Source organism: Magallana gigas, chromosome 2, assembly GCF_963853765.1.
Source record: "Magallana gigas chromosome 2, xbMagGiga1.1, whole genome shotgun sequence".
Classification (NCBI taxonomy): domain Eukaryota; kingdom Metazoa; phylum Mollusca; class Bivalvia; order Ostreida; family Ostreidae; genus Magallana; species Magallana gigas.
Window position 1 is genome coordinate 20,217,961 of NC_088854.1, and position 16,301 is coordinate 20,234,261.

General features: G+C 34.8%; 3 protein-coding genes across 3 annotated transcripts; 1 reads left to right on the top strand and 2 right to left on the bottom strand.

Annotated features, from left to right (window-relative positions):
* Nucleotides 1-1,261: 1,261 nt before the first annotated feature.
* LOC105320431 (histone H2A) lies at nt 1,262-1,857 on the bottom strand. Its single transcript, XM_066075504.1, has one exon. The coding sequence runs from the start codon at nt 1,699-1,701 to the stop codon at nt 1,321-1,323; it is 381 nt and encodes a 126-aa protein (XP_065931576.1). The 5' UTR covers nt 1,702-1,857; the 3' UTR covers nt 1,262-1,320.
* Nucleotides 1,858-1,895: 38 nt separating this feature from the next.
* Nucleotides 1,896-2,674, top strand: LOC136272827 (histone H2B-like). The gene has a single exon (XM_066075506.1). The coding sequence runs from the start codon at nt 1,969-1,971 to the stop codon at nt 2,338-2,340; it is 372 nt and encodes a 123-aa protein (XP_065931578.1). The 5' UTR covers nt 1,896-1,968; the 3' UTR covers nt 2,341-2,674.
* Nucleotides 2,675-5,153: 2,479 nt separating this feature from the next.
* LOC105333292 (krev interaction trapped protein 1) lies at nt 5,154-15,432 on the bottom strand. The gene is made up of 16 exons (XM_034446803.2): nt 15,273-15,432; nt 12,971-13,065; nt 12,039-12,306; nt 11,189-11,281; nt 10,807-10,945; nt 10,320-10,593; nt 10,057-10,166; nt 9,723-9,863; nt 9,271-9,430; nt 8,841-8,951; nt 8,503-8,604; nt 8,297-8,363; nt 7,572-7,905; nt 7,089-7,227; nt 6,188-6,343; nt 5,154-5,585 (listed from the first exon to the last, which is right to left on the bottom strand). The coding sequence occupies exons 3-16, from the start codon at nt 12,289-12,291 to the stop codon at nt 5,358-5,360; spliced, it is 2,307 nt and encodes a 768-aa protein (XP_034302694.2). The 5' UTR covers nt 12,292-12,306; nt 12,971-13,065; nt 15,273-15,432; the 3' UTR covers nt 5,154-5,357.
* Between the last annotated feature and the right edge of the window lie 869 nt (nt 15,433-16,301).

Sequence of the window (16,301 nt, forward strand, 5' to 3'; positions counted from 1 at the left end):
TGTGTTTTGATGCCGATGTTTACATCCTTGCTGCGCCGTTTAATGAGTACCGATTGCAGCTATTTTATGAAAATCACATTGTGTGGATATATCCCTACCATATCATCTGCATATTTTACGTAAATTCTCCGCTAAAGGAACTCAAATGAAAGGAAAACGTAGGACAGAGTAGCAAATTCCAACTCCAAATGCCGATAAAGTCACGCAATGTCTTTAAAATTGATAATTATTCACAGAAAATTACATTTTTTTAACGTCCAACATACAGACATAAGTGTATTTTATATCGTCTATTGTGTAGAAGGCCCATACATATCTTCTTTTAAGTGAAATTCACACCAGGTCCATACACCCAGAAACACACGATACACAGAACAAGAGCAAGAGAGAATTATAAATTTTTTAAGTTGTCAGAAAGAAAAACAAATAAATATAATAAAAAAAGAAAGAAAAAGTCGTCACTTTAATAATAATATCAAAATATTCAGTGGCAAAAGTCATAGGATTTTTTGAAAAATAAAGAAAATTGAATTACATTATCTACTTTACGCGAAGTGCGATGTACAGTATAGTACGTGCAAGAAAACGGCGTTATGTTAACAAATGCACATACAGTCAAAAAGCATATCAACATAAATATAGATATACTAAGGTAGTAGTTGATCATGAATTGGGAAAAAAACGGGTGATGAATGACGTGAATAAATAATTAGTTCATTTGTGCAATCATGATAACATTGCCAAAACTGCAGTTTTCACGTGTGCACATCTTACTTAGACCTTAATTTGTAATGCGCAGACCATGCATACGTAGGTGAATGTACATTCACCGTTTTGATATCAATTCAAATAGAAAAAGAATAATAATAATAATAATAAAATAACGCACAAATGATCTCCCCCATGAAACACTGTATAAAATCAGAATCGGATGTCGCAATTGTTCAAGTACATATCATTCTAACATTATGCGTGCATTTATATCACTAGTTTAACCAATGAGCATGATCGAGATTTGAGCTCAAATTTTAATTTTTTCACACACTAATGTATTTTTGAGGGGTAACTGATATAAATTAAATTTGTGTTTAGCATTTGAGAGCGTTGGAACAACATCAAATTGGATATTAATTGAACATGAATAGAAATTTATGTAATAGGTTGACGGTGTGTGGCAATGCATTCAATAAACGTGTAATGGGTATCTGCATTGTATATGTGTGCTTAATTACATGCTATAGAGACATCTTTTCGAAAAATATGGGTGGCCGTGAAAACGGCCGTTTGGTACAGACAAGTCAAGTCGACAGGGCTGACTTTTTACTTGGCGGCTGGCTTCTGGGTCTTCTTGGGGAGGAGCACGGCCTGGATGTTGGGCAAAACACCACCCTGTGCGATGGTCACACCGGACAGAAGTTTGTTCAACTCCTCGTCGTTGCGGATAGCAAGCTGCAGATGACGGGGGATGATTCTGGTTTTCTTGTTGTCACGGGCTGCGTTGCCTGCCAACTCCAACACTTCAGCGGCCAAGTACTCAAGGACAGCGGCCAGATACACTGGGGCACCGGCTCCCACTCTCTCGGCGTAGTTGCCCTTCCTCAGCAGACGGTGGATACGACCAACGGGAAACTGTAGTCCGGCACGGGAAGATCGGCTCTTTGCCTTTCCCTTCACTTTGCCTCCTTTACCACGTCCTGACATTTTAGATTGGTGTGTGGGTTGGGCGCTGACAAAATTAAATCAACGAATAACACGCCATGCGCTGCGCCACTCTATTTAAACACTTCCACGGATTGAGATGATCCACCAATCACAGCGCTCGTTTTAAACGCACCTCGGGCGTCCTGACCAATATGATGTTTACAAAGACGTCCGCAATTTACCTGTACGCTTCAATCCGCCTCGTGTTATATATAAATCTACCGAGAGCAATGCGCCATTCATTGTCTCAGTCTTCACACTGTAAACATGCCACCCAAAGTTGGATCTAAAGGTTCTAAGAAAGCTGCCACCAAGGCTAAGGCCCAGAGAACTGGGGACAAGAAGAAGCGCAGGAAGAGGAGGGAATCCTACGCTATCTACATCTACAAAGTCTTGAAACAGGTGCACCCAGACACTGGAGTTTCCAGCAAGGCCATGAGCATCATGAATTCTTTCGTCAATGACATCTTCGAGAGAATTGCCGCTGAGGCCTCCCGTCTGGCCCACTACAACAAACGCTCAACCATCACCAGCAGAGAAATCCAGACTGCAGTCCGCCTTCTCCTGCCAGGTGAATTGGCCAAGCATGCTGTCTCTGAAGGTACCAAAGCTGTCACCAAGTACACCAGCAGCAAGTAAACTGCAGGGATAGTTGACATAACCAAACGGCCCTTTTCAGGGCCACACAATTTTTTCGAAAAGCTACCATCATTACAATACGCAGTTACTGGTACATTTAATTTGTGTTCAACAGTCATGATTGTTTCAAGACTATACATTCACTATCAAAATGAGTATCCATCTTCACAGAAACTGAAATTACAACAGGCTGTCACATCTAAGAATAAAAAAGTTCTGTCTCTATTACTGTACACCAATTACTTATTGATCTTCATTATTCAATATTATCGTACAATTTAATATATCAAAACAGTGCAATCTACAATATGGTCATAAAATAATGAGCTAAACATTATCAGTGTCTGCTTTTCAATCATGATTAAAGTCAATTTCACTGCCCTATCTTTTAATAAAATTATTATTCTTATTATGGAAATATTTTTATGGCTAAACATACATGTATCGATAAGAATGCATGTAGCTTCAAATCAAAATTAAAACACTCATGCTAATTCTCTTTCTTAAAGGGGCATGGTCACGATTTTGGTCAAATTCTATTTTTCTGTTTTAATGATGTACAATGCTTTAGAAATACATTTCCGATGACAAAATGAAATTGGAGAGCCAGTAGTGAAGTTAATTATAAGCAAGATACAGGGCTCACAATTCTTTTTCATGTAAACAAGGCTCGTGCCCTGTTTTTGTTTACATTAGTTTAATATACCGGTAAAAGTTCTTATTCAAGCTAATTTTCCCATCTTCTTATTCATTTTAAGCTTAAATAAACAGATCTTAACGTTTACCACATTCATTTTTGGTCTAAAACTGGAGTGTTCACTTTAACGTTCAAAATGTAAACAAAAGCTTTGTTTACATAGCAAAAAAATTGCAAGCTCTGTAACTCGCTTATAACTCAACGAATGATACTTAAATTTTGGTTGCATATTTAAAATGCCTTACTGAAGCATTGTAAACATTAAAATCGGGAAAATAATTTTTGACCAAAATGGTGGCCATGCCCCTTTAAACTCCCCCATGAGATAAAAAAAAACCGAAAAAAAAACCAGCCCTATCCTTTTCTTTCAACTTTTGGGTATGTTTTAGTCCCCGAAATTGAATTTTGATCATATACAATTCTACATTTACAATACATACGGCTTATGAAAAAAAAAATCATTTATCATATTCACATGCCACTGTGTAAAAATATATATATATTTTTATATTTATATAAAGAAATCAAAGTCATGTTTAACTTGTAACATTTTTACTTATTATCTACCGGTAAAGAATTTCTTCACCAATTAGAAGTACATATTAAATTTTTTTCCGCGCACAACGTTGGGTATCAAACATGGATGCCACCTTAGCCGTGGGATTAACTCAAAACGTATTCCCATTAAAAATAGAATACTTGAAGCAGTTGTTATGTCATTTCACCCACTTAATTCCTTTGTCTCATTATATCAATTTATTACTACTGAGTAACATTTTTTACAAAGTTTAAAACTCTTAGGTCACTGGCAAGAAATATTTTACGTTGAAAATAAAATGACTTTGGACACTTCCTATGTATGCCTTAAACATTTGCCGCGGAATGGATAAATTATACGCGCGGGGATAGAAGATAGTATCATAGTACACGTTCCAATACACCCAGGTACTTCTCGCCAATTTATTATTTAGTATATTTCTACTCTATATTTACGATCTATCGTCAAAACCGTCATATCTCATTAAGCATTAATTAAGATAAACATTGTGTGTGTATATATCAGTTTATGTTATATTGTCACCCATGCTTCATTATTCACCACTGCACAAATCACTGTTGTAGGATCATATACATATACAGTCTGTATGTATGAACGTTATGCATTCTCTATATTGCATACAGTATGCTCTATACACCCTCTCTCTACACACACGCCCCCTCTGAGAATACACGTCCTCTCTATCTTTATTTTCTCAAATAACTGAAAAAGGGTGAACCATGTCTCAGATCTACTAGTTTTAAACAGATTGGCCTTCTACTGGTATGATAATTGTGTCTTCAAGCGCCCTTAATTACGAATGTAAATTTCTAAAATTTTATTTCACTTTAGCTCATATTTCCCTTTTGACTCTATGACTTTACAATTTTTTTTCCTTTATACATGTATATCCAGCATTTCGTTTTAAAAGGAAGATACCATCCATGGCAAATTGAAAATTACAAAATTTCCAAAATTACAATTGTATCTGGAACAATAAAAGTTAAGCATGCTTTGAGTATTAAATGTTTGTACAACTGGACATAATACATGACAAGCTGTATGCATACTTTCATATACTTCTCAATATCTATATGAATTTTGTAGCGTTTTCTTATATTCCAAAACTCAAGTGGATTGTGAAAGATGATGATGATGATGATGATGATGATGATGATGAAAAGGTACTTTACTATGGTTCCAAGTTATTTCCTTTTTTATTAGTTGCTGGGAAAGGAAAATTATTTCTGTTCAATATGACCCTATGTATGTTTACCAAATTGGCAAAAACTCTATAACATTCATGTGGTAAATTGTAGTAACTGTAGTTATTTGATTGCCCATAAACAAAGTAAAATATATGATTCCACACTAGTTGATGCAATGTCTCCTTCAGGCTTGGAGTACTACTATCCAAAAATAAAAAGGTTTAGCCCGGCCTTTTCATACTTTTATCAATGCGACTACCAGATTTCTATAATATTGTAAACTTCTTTTTAAACATCTTCAAAATAGGTGTTGGCAGTGCTTATGAACAAGTCACAATAATACCTACTACATCAAAAAAGTCAAAGAAAATTTTATGTCTTTGTAAAGGCACTTTAATAAATAAAACATACTGTATAAAAAAACAACAAATACAAACTTTCTCATACATTTCATCAAAAACAGATACACACCCACTTCTTTTATTCACTCATTCATCATTTATCAGATCACTGTAGTCAACACAAACACCACAACCATACAATGAACAACCGAAAAGTAAAATCGCACTTCAATCTATCTTCGACCAGAAGTTCCGAACACAAGGTTGACTTGTCTGTCATCGTATTGATGGAGATCTTTGAGCTTTTGCATAAGGTGTTCTATCAGGCCCGCTTGCCGGGATTTGATTTTCACTTGGCGGGGGTCAGAGTTGTCATTCACAGTGTATATCTCTAGGAAGGAGGGCTGGGCCTCTGGGTGAGACCATCGGATGTCTGAGTACAGAAAACTGTACAACATCACCTACATATACAGGTAAAAAAAAATTCCTTAATGCAGGTAATCGTAATACGTACACACAAAAGCATATTCATACACAAGCCTTAGCTAATCAATAACTTTTAGCACAGTAATATAGAAATATACCTGAATAATACAGTAGCTGGTGTTATACATTAAAACATATAACTTCAGATTTATTGTAACTTACAATACAATTTTCCCCCATTATCACTTACAAACTGGAAGAAACATAAATGTGCTGGATATCTTGCTTTTAAATTTCAAAATCTTGTAGTGTGAATGAGAACAAGAGGACTAACCCTCTCAAAAATTTTCCTTCTAGTGGTAGTAAAATTAAACTACAATTGTTCCATTTCAATGGAGTGCCTGGTATATAGACTTGGTTGGGATATGAATCGAATGCCTTCATAACATTAATAACTTATTCATGTAATGTAAGAGGATTCAGTCGACAGATATTCATTTATTAATAATCGAACTTAGCATTACCAAATGCATAAATAGGGTTTTAGTTCATCAATTCAATAAAAGTTCAATGTATTTAAAGCATTTTCAAATCCAGAGCAAACTGAACTTGCCAATCTATGCAATAAGTGCCTTACTTTTGACTTCATGTTTATGATATGTATTCCTACATCATTGACACCAATGTGGCACAATATGGAGGATTTACTGTTGGGCTGTAGACTTCCAGTGAAGAAGGCTGACCCATACACAGTCAACTTCCTACAAAACTCCAGAAATTTTCCCTGCAGAAACTGGAATAGAAATTTTAAAAAATCAACATACATTTTTCAATGCATCTGCCATCTGATGTCAATCAACCATTTGTGATATTATTACCCATCATTATCACAGAGACTATCATTATAAAGATCAATTATGTGCATTGAAATTTTTAAAGAAAGTTGCCAGTTCATCAATACACAATACTGTGGAATCATTACATTTCGTGGTGGCTCAATTTTCGTTGAATTCATGGGTACCTCTCATCCACGAATCAACATCCTCCACAAATTAATAAATAAGGGTAATAAAGTCATATTTCCTTTGTAGGTTTGAGAGAATACACAAAATTACATCCCCACAAACCTTTAAAATTTAGGCAATCCACGAAAATTGGCCCCCATGAACTTTAATGATTCCACAGTATCTGTGATTGATTAATGAATGATTGATTGATTGATTGATTGAGGGGAGGGGAGGGGAGGGGAGGGAAGGGAAGGAAGGAAAATTTTAGTCATTACTTTAAATATAACTTCTGTGAGTGCAGCTAATTTTCAGAAAATATGTAGAAAATGCAATTGACATGCATTGCTAATGTTTTCAGCAGTTTTGGCAATGTTATATGGTATTAAAATTAACACATACCTTTGTGCTGTGTTTTTTCTCAGACCTACTGATTCTAGGGTATGTGTTGTTTCTCATAACAAGCACTGATTCTAGGGTCTCTAAGGTTTCTCATAAAAAGCATTGATTCTAAGGTTTCTGACTACGTCTAACCTGCTCAGGCTGGTTCTGGAATTTCAAGTCGTCCTGTAAGCCTCCACAGTACTCTTTGTAACGCTTCATTATTGTAGACGACAGGTGTTGTCCTTTGGCCTTCAGAATTGGAGCTGGTACCAAACTGCTCATGTTCTTACTGTAAGTGATAAAACTACACAGTTATTTTTGTGCTAAATGCATCTAGTTATGAAACAAGACTTACAAACATAATAGAGATGAGTTCCTGTTTCCTTAACTCTATCCCTTCTTCATCAAATTCCCCATTTGCACAAACAAAGTTCATCACAAAACAGAATCATCTACCGGTAGTGGTATATTTTTCTAAACATCTCTAAATTTGTTAAATGTTTCTTTGAATACATTTATTGCTTTTCATATACATTTTGCTTCATACATGACCATAACAGACGAAATCTTCATTGTATCGATTTCACTCTTACTTCATTACTGGTACTTACTGTAAGTAAGATAGGTACTTACTGTGGGTGTAGGAAAGATTTGGCACTGGCTGGGTCGTACTTTCCTTTCTGTTCCAGAAGAATCAAGATGGAGGCAAAAGTGTGGACATCATGGTCTTTACAAGGATACAAGCCATTGACATAGTTGTGTTTTGCCTCGTAAAACAGAGTTCTAATGGCTAGCGGATGGGTAACCTCCCTTTCCTCTGAGACCACACCCACTTTGGCATTCCTCCTCCACTTTAGGGTTGGGTTTTCTTTACTGGTATCTGTGGCCCCTGTCAGCATGCTAACTATTCTCCGACGCCAGTTATTCATGTGCTCTACTGGCTTGTGTTCCAACTTAAGTTGCAACTCTGAAAAAAAGACCAGATATCTTGTGAAATTAATTTGCATATCAAGCAGACAAGGAAAACAGAACTGAAGGATTGTGGATCAATACTTCAGTAACGGCATCCATTGTAACAGTCTAATTAAAACCACTCTCTTCTTCTTACACTTACAGATGAATGTAAGAAGAAGGGGATGGTCTGAATCAGACTGTAATTGTAATTGAATATTGATACACTGGTGCATTTATTCATTCATTGTTTCCCCTCTTTATTTGTTACTTGCTTAATTTTGGCTTTATCAATTGCTTGCTTGATTAGGATTTGTAAATGCTGCTTAAACAATACTTAGATTTTATCATAATGGTAGGTGTCGTTTCAGTGTGCAGATAGATGCATTTACAGCAATTATACATACCTAGACTCTTCGAGCATATCCAAATTGTAAAATAATCTGCATAAGGTTTTATAGGAAGATTGAATGCCTGAGAGAAAAAAAAGAAAGAAAATTACTGTCTACATACTGTGAAGGCACTTAAAGCGAGCATTATATGCAGTTACAAACCATGCATGCATGCATGCATATCTTTAATGGGTGACAATTGCATGAAGTTAAGGACCTACCCTTAATAACTGTAGATTGAGATGTTGAACAGTTGTGTGATCTCCATGTGATAAGTTCAGCATCATTGACGTCCCATCCATTAAAAACACCTGTATCTGCCTCTGAAATATATAAATATGTACCAGGTCATACGTAATTACTTATCTGAGCATATCATTTATGTACATGTACTTATATTTCCAATCAAATATTTACAATACTTAAATCAGTAATCAATGCTCATATAATTTACCAATTAATACATTGCATTTATACATGAACATTTTTTTTCCAACTGGTGAAGATGGTAAGATTTCAAATGTTCAGTTTTGAATGGCTGAGATAATAAGATTGTTACCGTTTTCTTAATGGCTGAGATAATAAGGTTGGCAGCTTTCTGGTGCTTGGGAGACCTGGGATCCTGTTCACAGAGACTTAATGGTGTCCTCTTCTGTTTGTCCAAAAGCTCCTACTCAAGGAAAATCAGAATTAATAATTACCTAAAGTCTACTAGGCAGACCAAACGGCTCTCAATAAAACCTATTATTAGAGTTTCACTTATATTCTGCTTTATAATTAATGTTATACATACTAAAAATAATGCATTGTAGTATGTAGCCATTAACAATGGCCCATAAATCGGATACCAGGTGACATCTCAGAGAAGTGTTTATCAAATCAAGTGGGTGCTTGCAACATTCTATTTATAAATAAGGATAGAGAATATTTACAGGCTCTACAGAGTACCACAATGATCTATCCATTGTGAGGTTAGAGTTCACACTGACCAGAGTCTCAGTGATTTCGGGCTTGTTGATGAGCTCCTGAACCACAGTCCAGTGTCCCTCTTTGGCAGCTATATGGAGTGGGGACTGGCCCAGGTCATTCAGTGCATTAGGATTACATCCATATTCTAGCAGGATCCGGGCAGCTTCCAGGTTACCTTTGCTGCAATAAACATACCATAAATGTACAAATGTATTGTACACCTGCATTGAATGTATAGCACAATACCAAAAGATGTTACTTTTTAAATAGTTTAGATGCATTACTTATTTTTTGTGTTTATAGTATTTATAGTGTGCCAGCAGAGCGGTAACATCATTATTAATACCCGGTACATGTATTTGCTTCCTACAGCTAGTCAATGTTCTGTGTGTTGTAAAACCGTAAATTTTCTTGATTTACCCGGTATATATTAGAAATGTACATGCACATGTTTCGATATATCATCACTTACTATGCAGCCAAGTGAAGAGGTGTTCCATATCTAGGATGTTTTTCATCCAGTAGATGAGAAGCATAAGTTGTAGCATCTCTGAGTGCCTGAAGGTTGCCTTCATTCACAAGCTTGTGCATATGATACTTCTCTGGATACAAACTGAAAAATAAGTCCAACCATTATCATCCGCTATATGTTCTTCACAAAATTAAAAATGAAATATTTATTTTATATTACAATCACCAAGATGCAAGTACAAAAGCTGAACTAATTCATCTGTACAATAAGAATCTTGCATTTACATAAACACTTGAGACAGCTCTTTGAGAGGCTTTGTTGGCCTTTGACTCACCTATCATATGATCCTCCAGTGCTGCTGTTTCTGTGGGATTCTGGCCATACAGGTATGTTGTAATCAGGCACACCCATACCCCAGTACATGTTAACTTCTGCCCTGACCACCTACAATGATGAATACACGCATATCGTACTGGTAAGAATCCTAGAGTTTTGAAACAAGATTATGCAGGGAAATCAGACAATTTGACCTTTCTGAGAAGATGAATATATTGGTTTTAAATCTCTTTCTTTTATAACTGTTTTATAAAACAATACCTTTGGTTTGCAGGGAAAAGAAGATCCGAATAGAGGGTTGAGGACTACTTTCTCACACTTCTCAATCTCCAGCATCCTGGTGAGGGCCTCTCGAGCTGTGTGTCGGATCTCATCTGGAGTGGAGTCTATCACCATTCCGGAGGACTCGTGAGCATGCTCAAATTGACTAGGTAAAAAGGCAGGGTTGTTGACACTCAGTTTCACTCTGTAATCCGCACGCCGACTAAATAAAATGTTTATAGCACCAGGCATGGCATGTTTCTCTCGCAACCAACTGAAAATGAGACAAGGATCTAACATACTAGAATATGTTATATACATAAAATATTAAGTGACAACAAGTCCATTCTCACTTGATTAAAAGTATCCCTTACATGTTTAATGGTTAATTCCAATTTATTTAAAGAAATGTTATTATTAAGTTTAACTTAATACATCAGTCAACAAATCATTAAACTACCGATATATAAATTTTCATATTCTTTACCTCTCTAGCTGGGACACAAAGGTTCTGGTGGGTGGGGGGTAGGCCACTGTGTCATTATTCAGTGTATCAATAACGTAGTCCAGAGAGAAAAACCCAGGGTAGTCAGGGGACTTTTCCGCAAACATACGATTTAGTTTATCTAGAAAATAAAAGTAGCATATAAATTAAGTTTATTTATCGGAAAAAAAGTAACTCTCAATAAACATGATAAATAGCAATGTGAAAATAATACTCTGTAAATATTTTCTCACAAATGTACACCAGTAAAACAAAATATAAAGTATTTTCAAACCAATATTTCTATTATTTACAAAATTTAGATGAATTTATTGAAAAGATTCCCAGGTATCGCTCTTTTAATTAAGATCTGTCATAGCATTACCTCCCTTGTTCACAGGAACACAGAAGAGGGCAAATCTTGTGAGGGACTCCCTATACTTGTCGCTGGACCACTGGATCTGAAGAGCCCGCTCTCCTACAGACAAAAGACATGTCAGCCATCAGGTTCCTTTGTAGAAATGTAATTGTGGAAAGTACACCACAAAAAAGTTATTGTGGAAATTTCTCTCATTATTCTTTCTGAAATTTCCCCCTTAGCTGTGTTAAAATGAATTCTTTCAACAAAAGAGGTTTGAAGTATTCACCTTGACCCAACTACACAACACGTACAGACTGTTTTAATTTATTCTCAAAACATTTGATGTTTGGCTTATTTCCACCAAAAAAAAAAACAAAAAACAAACCAGATAAGTTTGTCCAGATTATCATGTCCTCTGACATGAGGCCTGTATAAATCTTTCACTAAGATTTAACACAAGGAAACAGGTACCAGTACAGTGTATTAAGTGTACAAGTAAATCATAACAAAACAAACAAAGCTATAGTCAAACAAAATATAAGTAGATGGCCTCATATGACTGGATAGATTCATGACTCACATTTATGTCTGACAAGATTATTGTGGGGAAATTGGGCATCCAGTAATGCATGACTTGTTTGGAAACAGCACACATAGATTTTCATATAACAAGAAAAGCTACATGTGCTTTGAAATCTGAAAAAAAAACTCCCAATGATCTAAGGTGCAAGCTTTATGTTATAGCCACTCCAAACTCTTAGTCTCCCTAGTATTTTTCTGTAGTAAACCATACCAGCTTATTTTTTAAATCATAAATCTGAATTGAACAATGTCTATGATTTATCATGGTTATCCAGCCAATCTCCCACTCTACCTTTAATGCCAACATGGTCCCCTCCTGTCAGTTGGTACAGATTGGCCAGGACCTCATCCCCCGCCTCCTCCTGAAGGTTGGTCAGAGGGAAGGTTGGGAGGTACTTGGTAGGCTTCCCCTTCTCCCCCAAGGACGTGGTCCTGTGGTCCAGTAAGAGGATGTTGTACAGCTTGGGGCGGTACTCCTGGGTGTAGACATTGTTCTGTTTAGGTTGTACCACAGCCAAGATCACCTCCATTGCATAATTAACCATCAGGTGATAAAATACCTACAAGTCGAAGTGTTCTAGGCATTGAAATTTTTTCGACTTTTCATTCAGTGTCCCCAACACTGTCGTCCTAAGCATAAATTTTAAACATATTGGTAGTTTTCATTTATAATAAATCGACCTGCTTATCAACTCAACCTATAAAGTATGCATAATTCTTCACCTACCAATATCCCAGGTAGGTCATATATCACACTTTGTTAAATCAATCAATAATGCTGTCATTTATACTCAATAAACTCATAAAATCCTAGCTGTTTCAAGCACAAAGTTACTTGGTTCTACAGATATTTATAAATTTATGCCGGTAAAAACCATCTCAGTCCTAACTTAAATACTAGGTTTTTAATGCTGAAAATCAAACAGGCTCTGTATAAGCCTGAGATACAAGTTTTACATGCTATGCATTCACCACATTTAAAAGGTTTTGACGCTAAGTGTAAATAGTTTTTCTTGCTCTCAATAAACTAGCTAATCCATTATTCAAACAAACCATTCAATTCCCTATGTCCAGTACATTAGTTATTCATGTTGACAATGACAAATCAACTGAGGTGTATTAGCATTTAGATATTTAGGATCCATTTCTTTTTTTTTCTGTAACTGCTTTGTAGAGAAACAAAATGACCTTTTCAATTGAATAAAATTTAGAATAGATACTTACATATCAATTTGTCATCAATCTCTTCATATTTCAAATGTTATGATCTCCAATTTGACTGCAAATTACATCAACAGAAGCTTGGTGGCCCATAAAAACTACAAAATAAAGGGTTTCAAATTCATATGTAAATTATGCACATTCCTCTTACCTATAATATTCTCATAATTTCCACACATCTATGTAAAATAAACAAACTGTGATATTTTATGAGTTTAATAACCATACTTAAACTCAATTATTATAGTGAACACAATAAAAACCTCAAATCATATGCTCTAAAAATGAATATTGCCAACTGTCAAAAACAGACTGTTATGAAAATTTATAGTAAAATTAAACATTTAAAAGGCATACAAATTATAATTAAATGTGTAAATTTCCATTCCTTTCTATTAATTAACTAATTAACACAGATTTCCAAAAAATGCTGCATTAAGAGATTTACAATCAACTGTTCTCAAGCTTAATAATCATTATAATTATAAGCTAACAATAACTGAAAGTAGTACTTGTCAATGCACCAGTGTGTAAACAAACAATTGTTTTTTTGTATACAAGACATGATATGATTCATACAATGTACATACGTATATGATTGAATGAAGCATCCTTATTAAAATGTCATGCACTGTATGTATGTAATATAGACACAACAAAAAATTACTTTTAAATTCAAGATTAATACTCATTTCTCATCCAATTGTAGCAACAAGTTATAACGTTCTTATTCCATAGGCATAGTACATGTATTAGCTATAGGATACATCTTTTAACCCCCAAGGAACCCAATGGAACCCCAAGAAACTAATTTTCCTTGAGAAATATCTTGTTAAATTTCTTTGAAACAAACTTTAATACACAATGCATATACCGGTACAACTTACTAAGTTCACTAGGATTGAATTTGATATCATTGGAGTATCCTTGGGATTCCTTGGAGTATCTTTGGGCCAGCTTGGGGTATATTAGGGGTTCTAGGGGTACCATTTTTATGGTTCCTGTGGTAACAAGGGGAGTCCTCTAGATTCTATTTATCTATATTTTATTTGTTATTTTATCAATAAAATATATTCACTTTCCGTGCCTATTTTCAATTCTTGACAATTTCTAACATTATATATAAATGCTTGTACAATATACTGTAGTTAGTTATAATTTACTGTGGAATCATTTTAATTCGTGGGGGCCTATTTTGTGGATTATGACTTTTTTGCTCATTTGTGGGAATGTAATTTTGTGGATGCGTCGGTTCAGCAACAAAGATAACTCTTTCTAAAATTGTTTTCGTTGAGAATTTAAATTCGTGGGGAAGGGATACCCACAAATACCAGGAAAATCAAGCCACCACGAATTCTAATGATTCTGCAGTATACTCCATCCTCAAAATTAAAACTTTATCTGACTCTATCTTGTATGACACTTTTGAGCCAGGATTTTAAGTTTGTAGCAGAAAAGAATTAAATAATGCTCTCATCTATCACCAACAGTGTGGACAATCTCTCTGAGATTGCTTTGGTTTTATAAATATTTATTATTTTCAATTACCTCATATTTAAGATGCTTTACTTAAAAAAGTAATAAATTGTCAAACGTATCCCACAACTTCAAATATTGAAAACTCTAGCACATCTTTTTATTTTTCTTAAGAAAAGTATCAAAATAAGATAAGGAATAAGACATTGTGGTGAAAGTTGGTTTCTCCATTCTTATATTTCCTGCATTAAATTTAATATTAAGTGAATCTTGCATCTTTGATATATGTAATAAACTGTGGGTTATATGTACCTTGCTGTTTTAGTGTAAATCAACACTTTGCTGACATACAGATTTCATCTAACATTATGGAGATTATGGACATATTTAGACTGTGCAAGGCTGCTATAACATTTACACAATGTAAAGTTAACATATTATGCAAATGATACATGTATGTGCTAAAAGTGTTATAAATCAATCTCGTAATATATCAACACAGATTTTGTGTGAATTCAAAGTTTCACTTGAACTTGTCAAAACTGTAAACAATTTGAAAATCTTCCCCACCTAACTACCAAAATATGAGGTAAAATGTTAAAACATGCAATGCTGTGTTTTATCGCCCGAGCTGGTATGAAAACATATACAGTATTGTCAGTCAATGAATTTTTACGTTTTCAACGTAACAAATGACTACAGCTTAGAGCTGTTAAAACATTAAATGCTGTCTTCTTATGTCACTACTATTTCTCTTTATATTAAACACTTCGTGTTCACTGAGCAAGTGGAGAGACCATATTAATTTGGCATAATTTCATTATTTTACCTGTTTCTCACCATCTGTCGATGCAAAGAACATATAATATCCTTAAATTAATGACAGAAAAAATGGGAAAGACGATCTTAAACCAGTTTTAATCCACAACGTTGAAGACCACTTGTTGACATTCCAATGTTTTTAGCCAACTTGTACCGGAACCGGAAATGGGATTAAGGGAACGAACTCAGTTTTCTACGTTTCTTAAACAGTCTGTTGAAAGGGGTAAATTATATTAACATTCGTGTATCTGGTTTAATAACATGTATACTAAACATTGCGATGAAACACTATGCTTTCATAGTGAAATAACCCATAAAATTGGCTTCGTTAACTCTAAAAATTTTATAATTCCGTTTTTATCCGGATTTTGCAGAATGGGATATGAAGCAAGATGTCAACAAATGATCTTGATCCACATGTGATGTGTCATTCATTGACCTTATCAATGGTCCTATTATCAATTTTAATGTAGTCAGAGCAAATGTAATGATTTCTTTTTTTATTCTTGGAAATGATTGATTAGACTGACACAACGTAAGGCACGATAAACGATGTAACATTATGATTACTCAAGTAACACTTGTAATGTTATACAATGAGTGAATGACTTTTTAAGGTCTTCCGTTGGAAACGGAAGACCTTTCTATTATTGTGCGGGTTAAGATTTTTCTTATTTTTCTTTTTTTTTTTTGTTTCCTAGACGCGAACTTTGAGGCTTCATATCTTGCTCATTTCTGAACGGTTTTTGCTCAAATTTTCAGGGCTAGTGTACTTTACAAAACACTATCTTAAGCAATTCATAAAATTTAGAATTCCTTTTTCGTTAAAGAGTTATTCCCCTTTTAAATTTTTTTAGGGCCTTTTGTTTCCAGACAAAGGCTCCGAGACTATGATAGCAGGGAATGGGAATCCAACGAATTTGAATAGCAGAGACATTGTAGTGGTGCACATAGGTTTTTGTTTTACGATTACTTTCCTTATTCAGAAAAAGGTAGGGGGTCAATAAACAGGATTCAAAAAATTGCAAAAATTTAG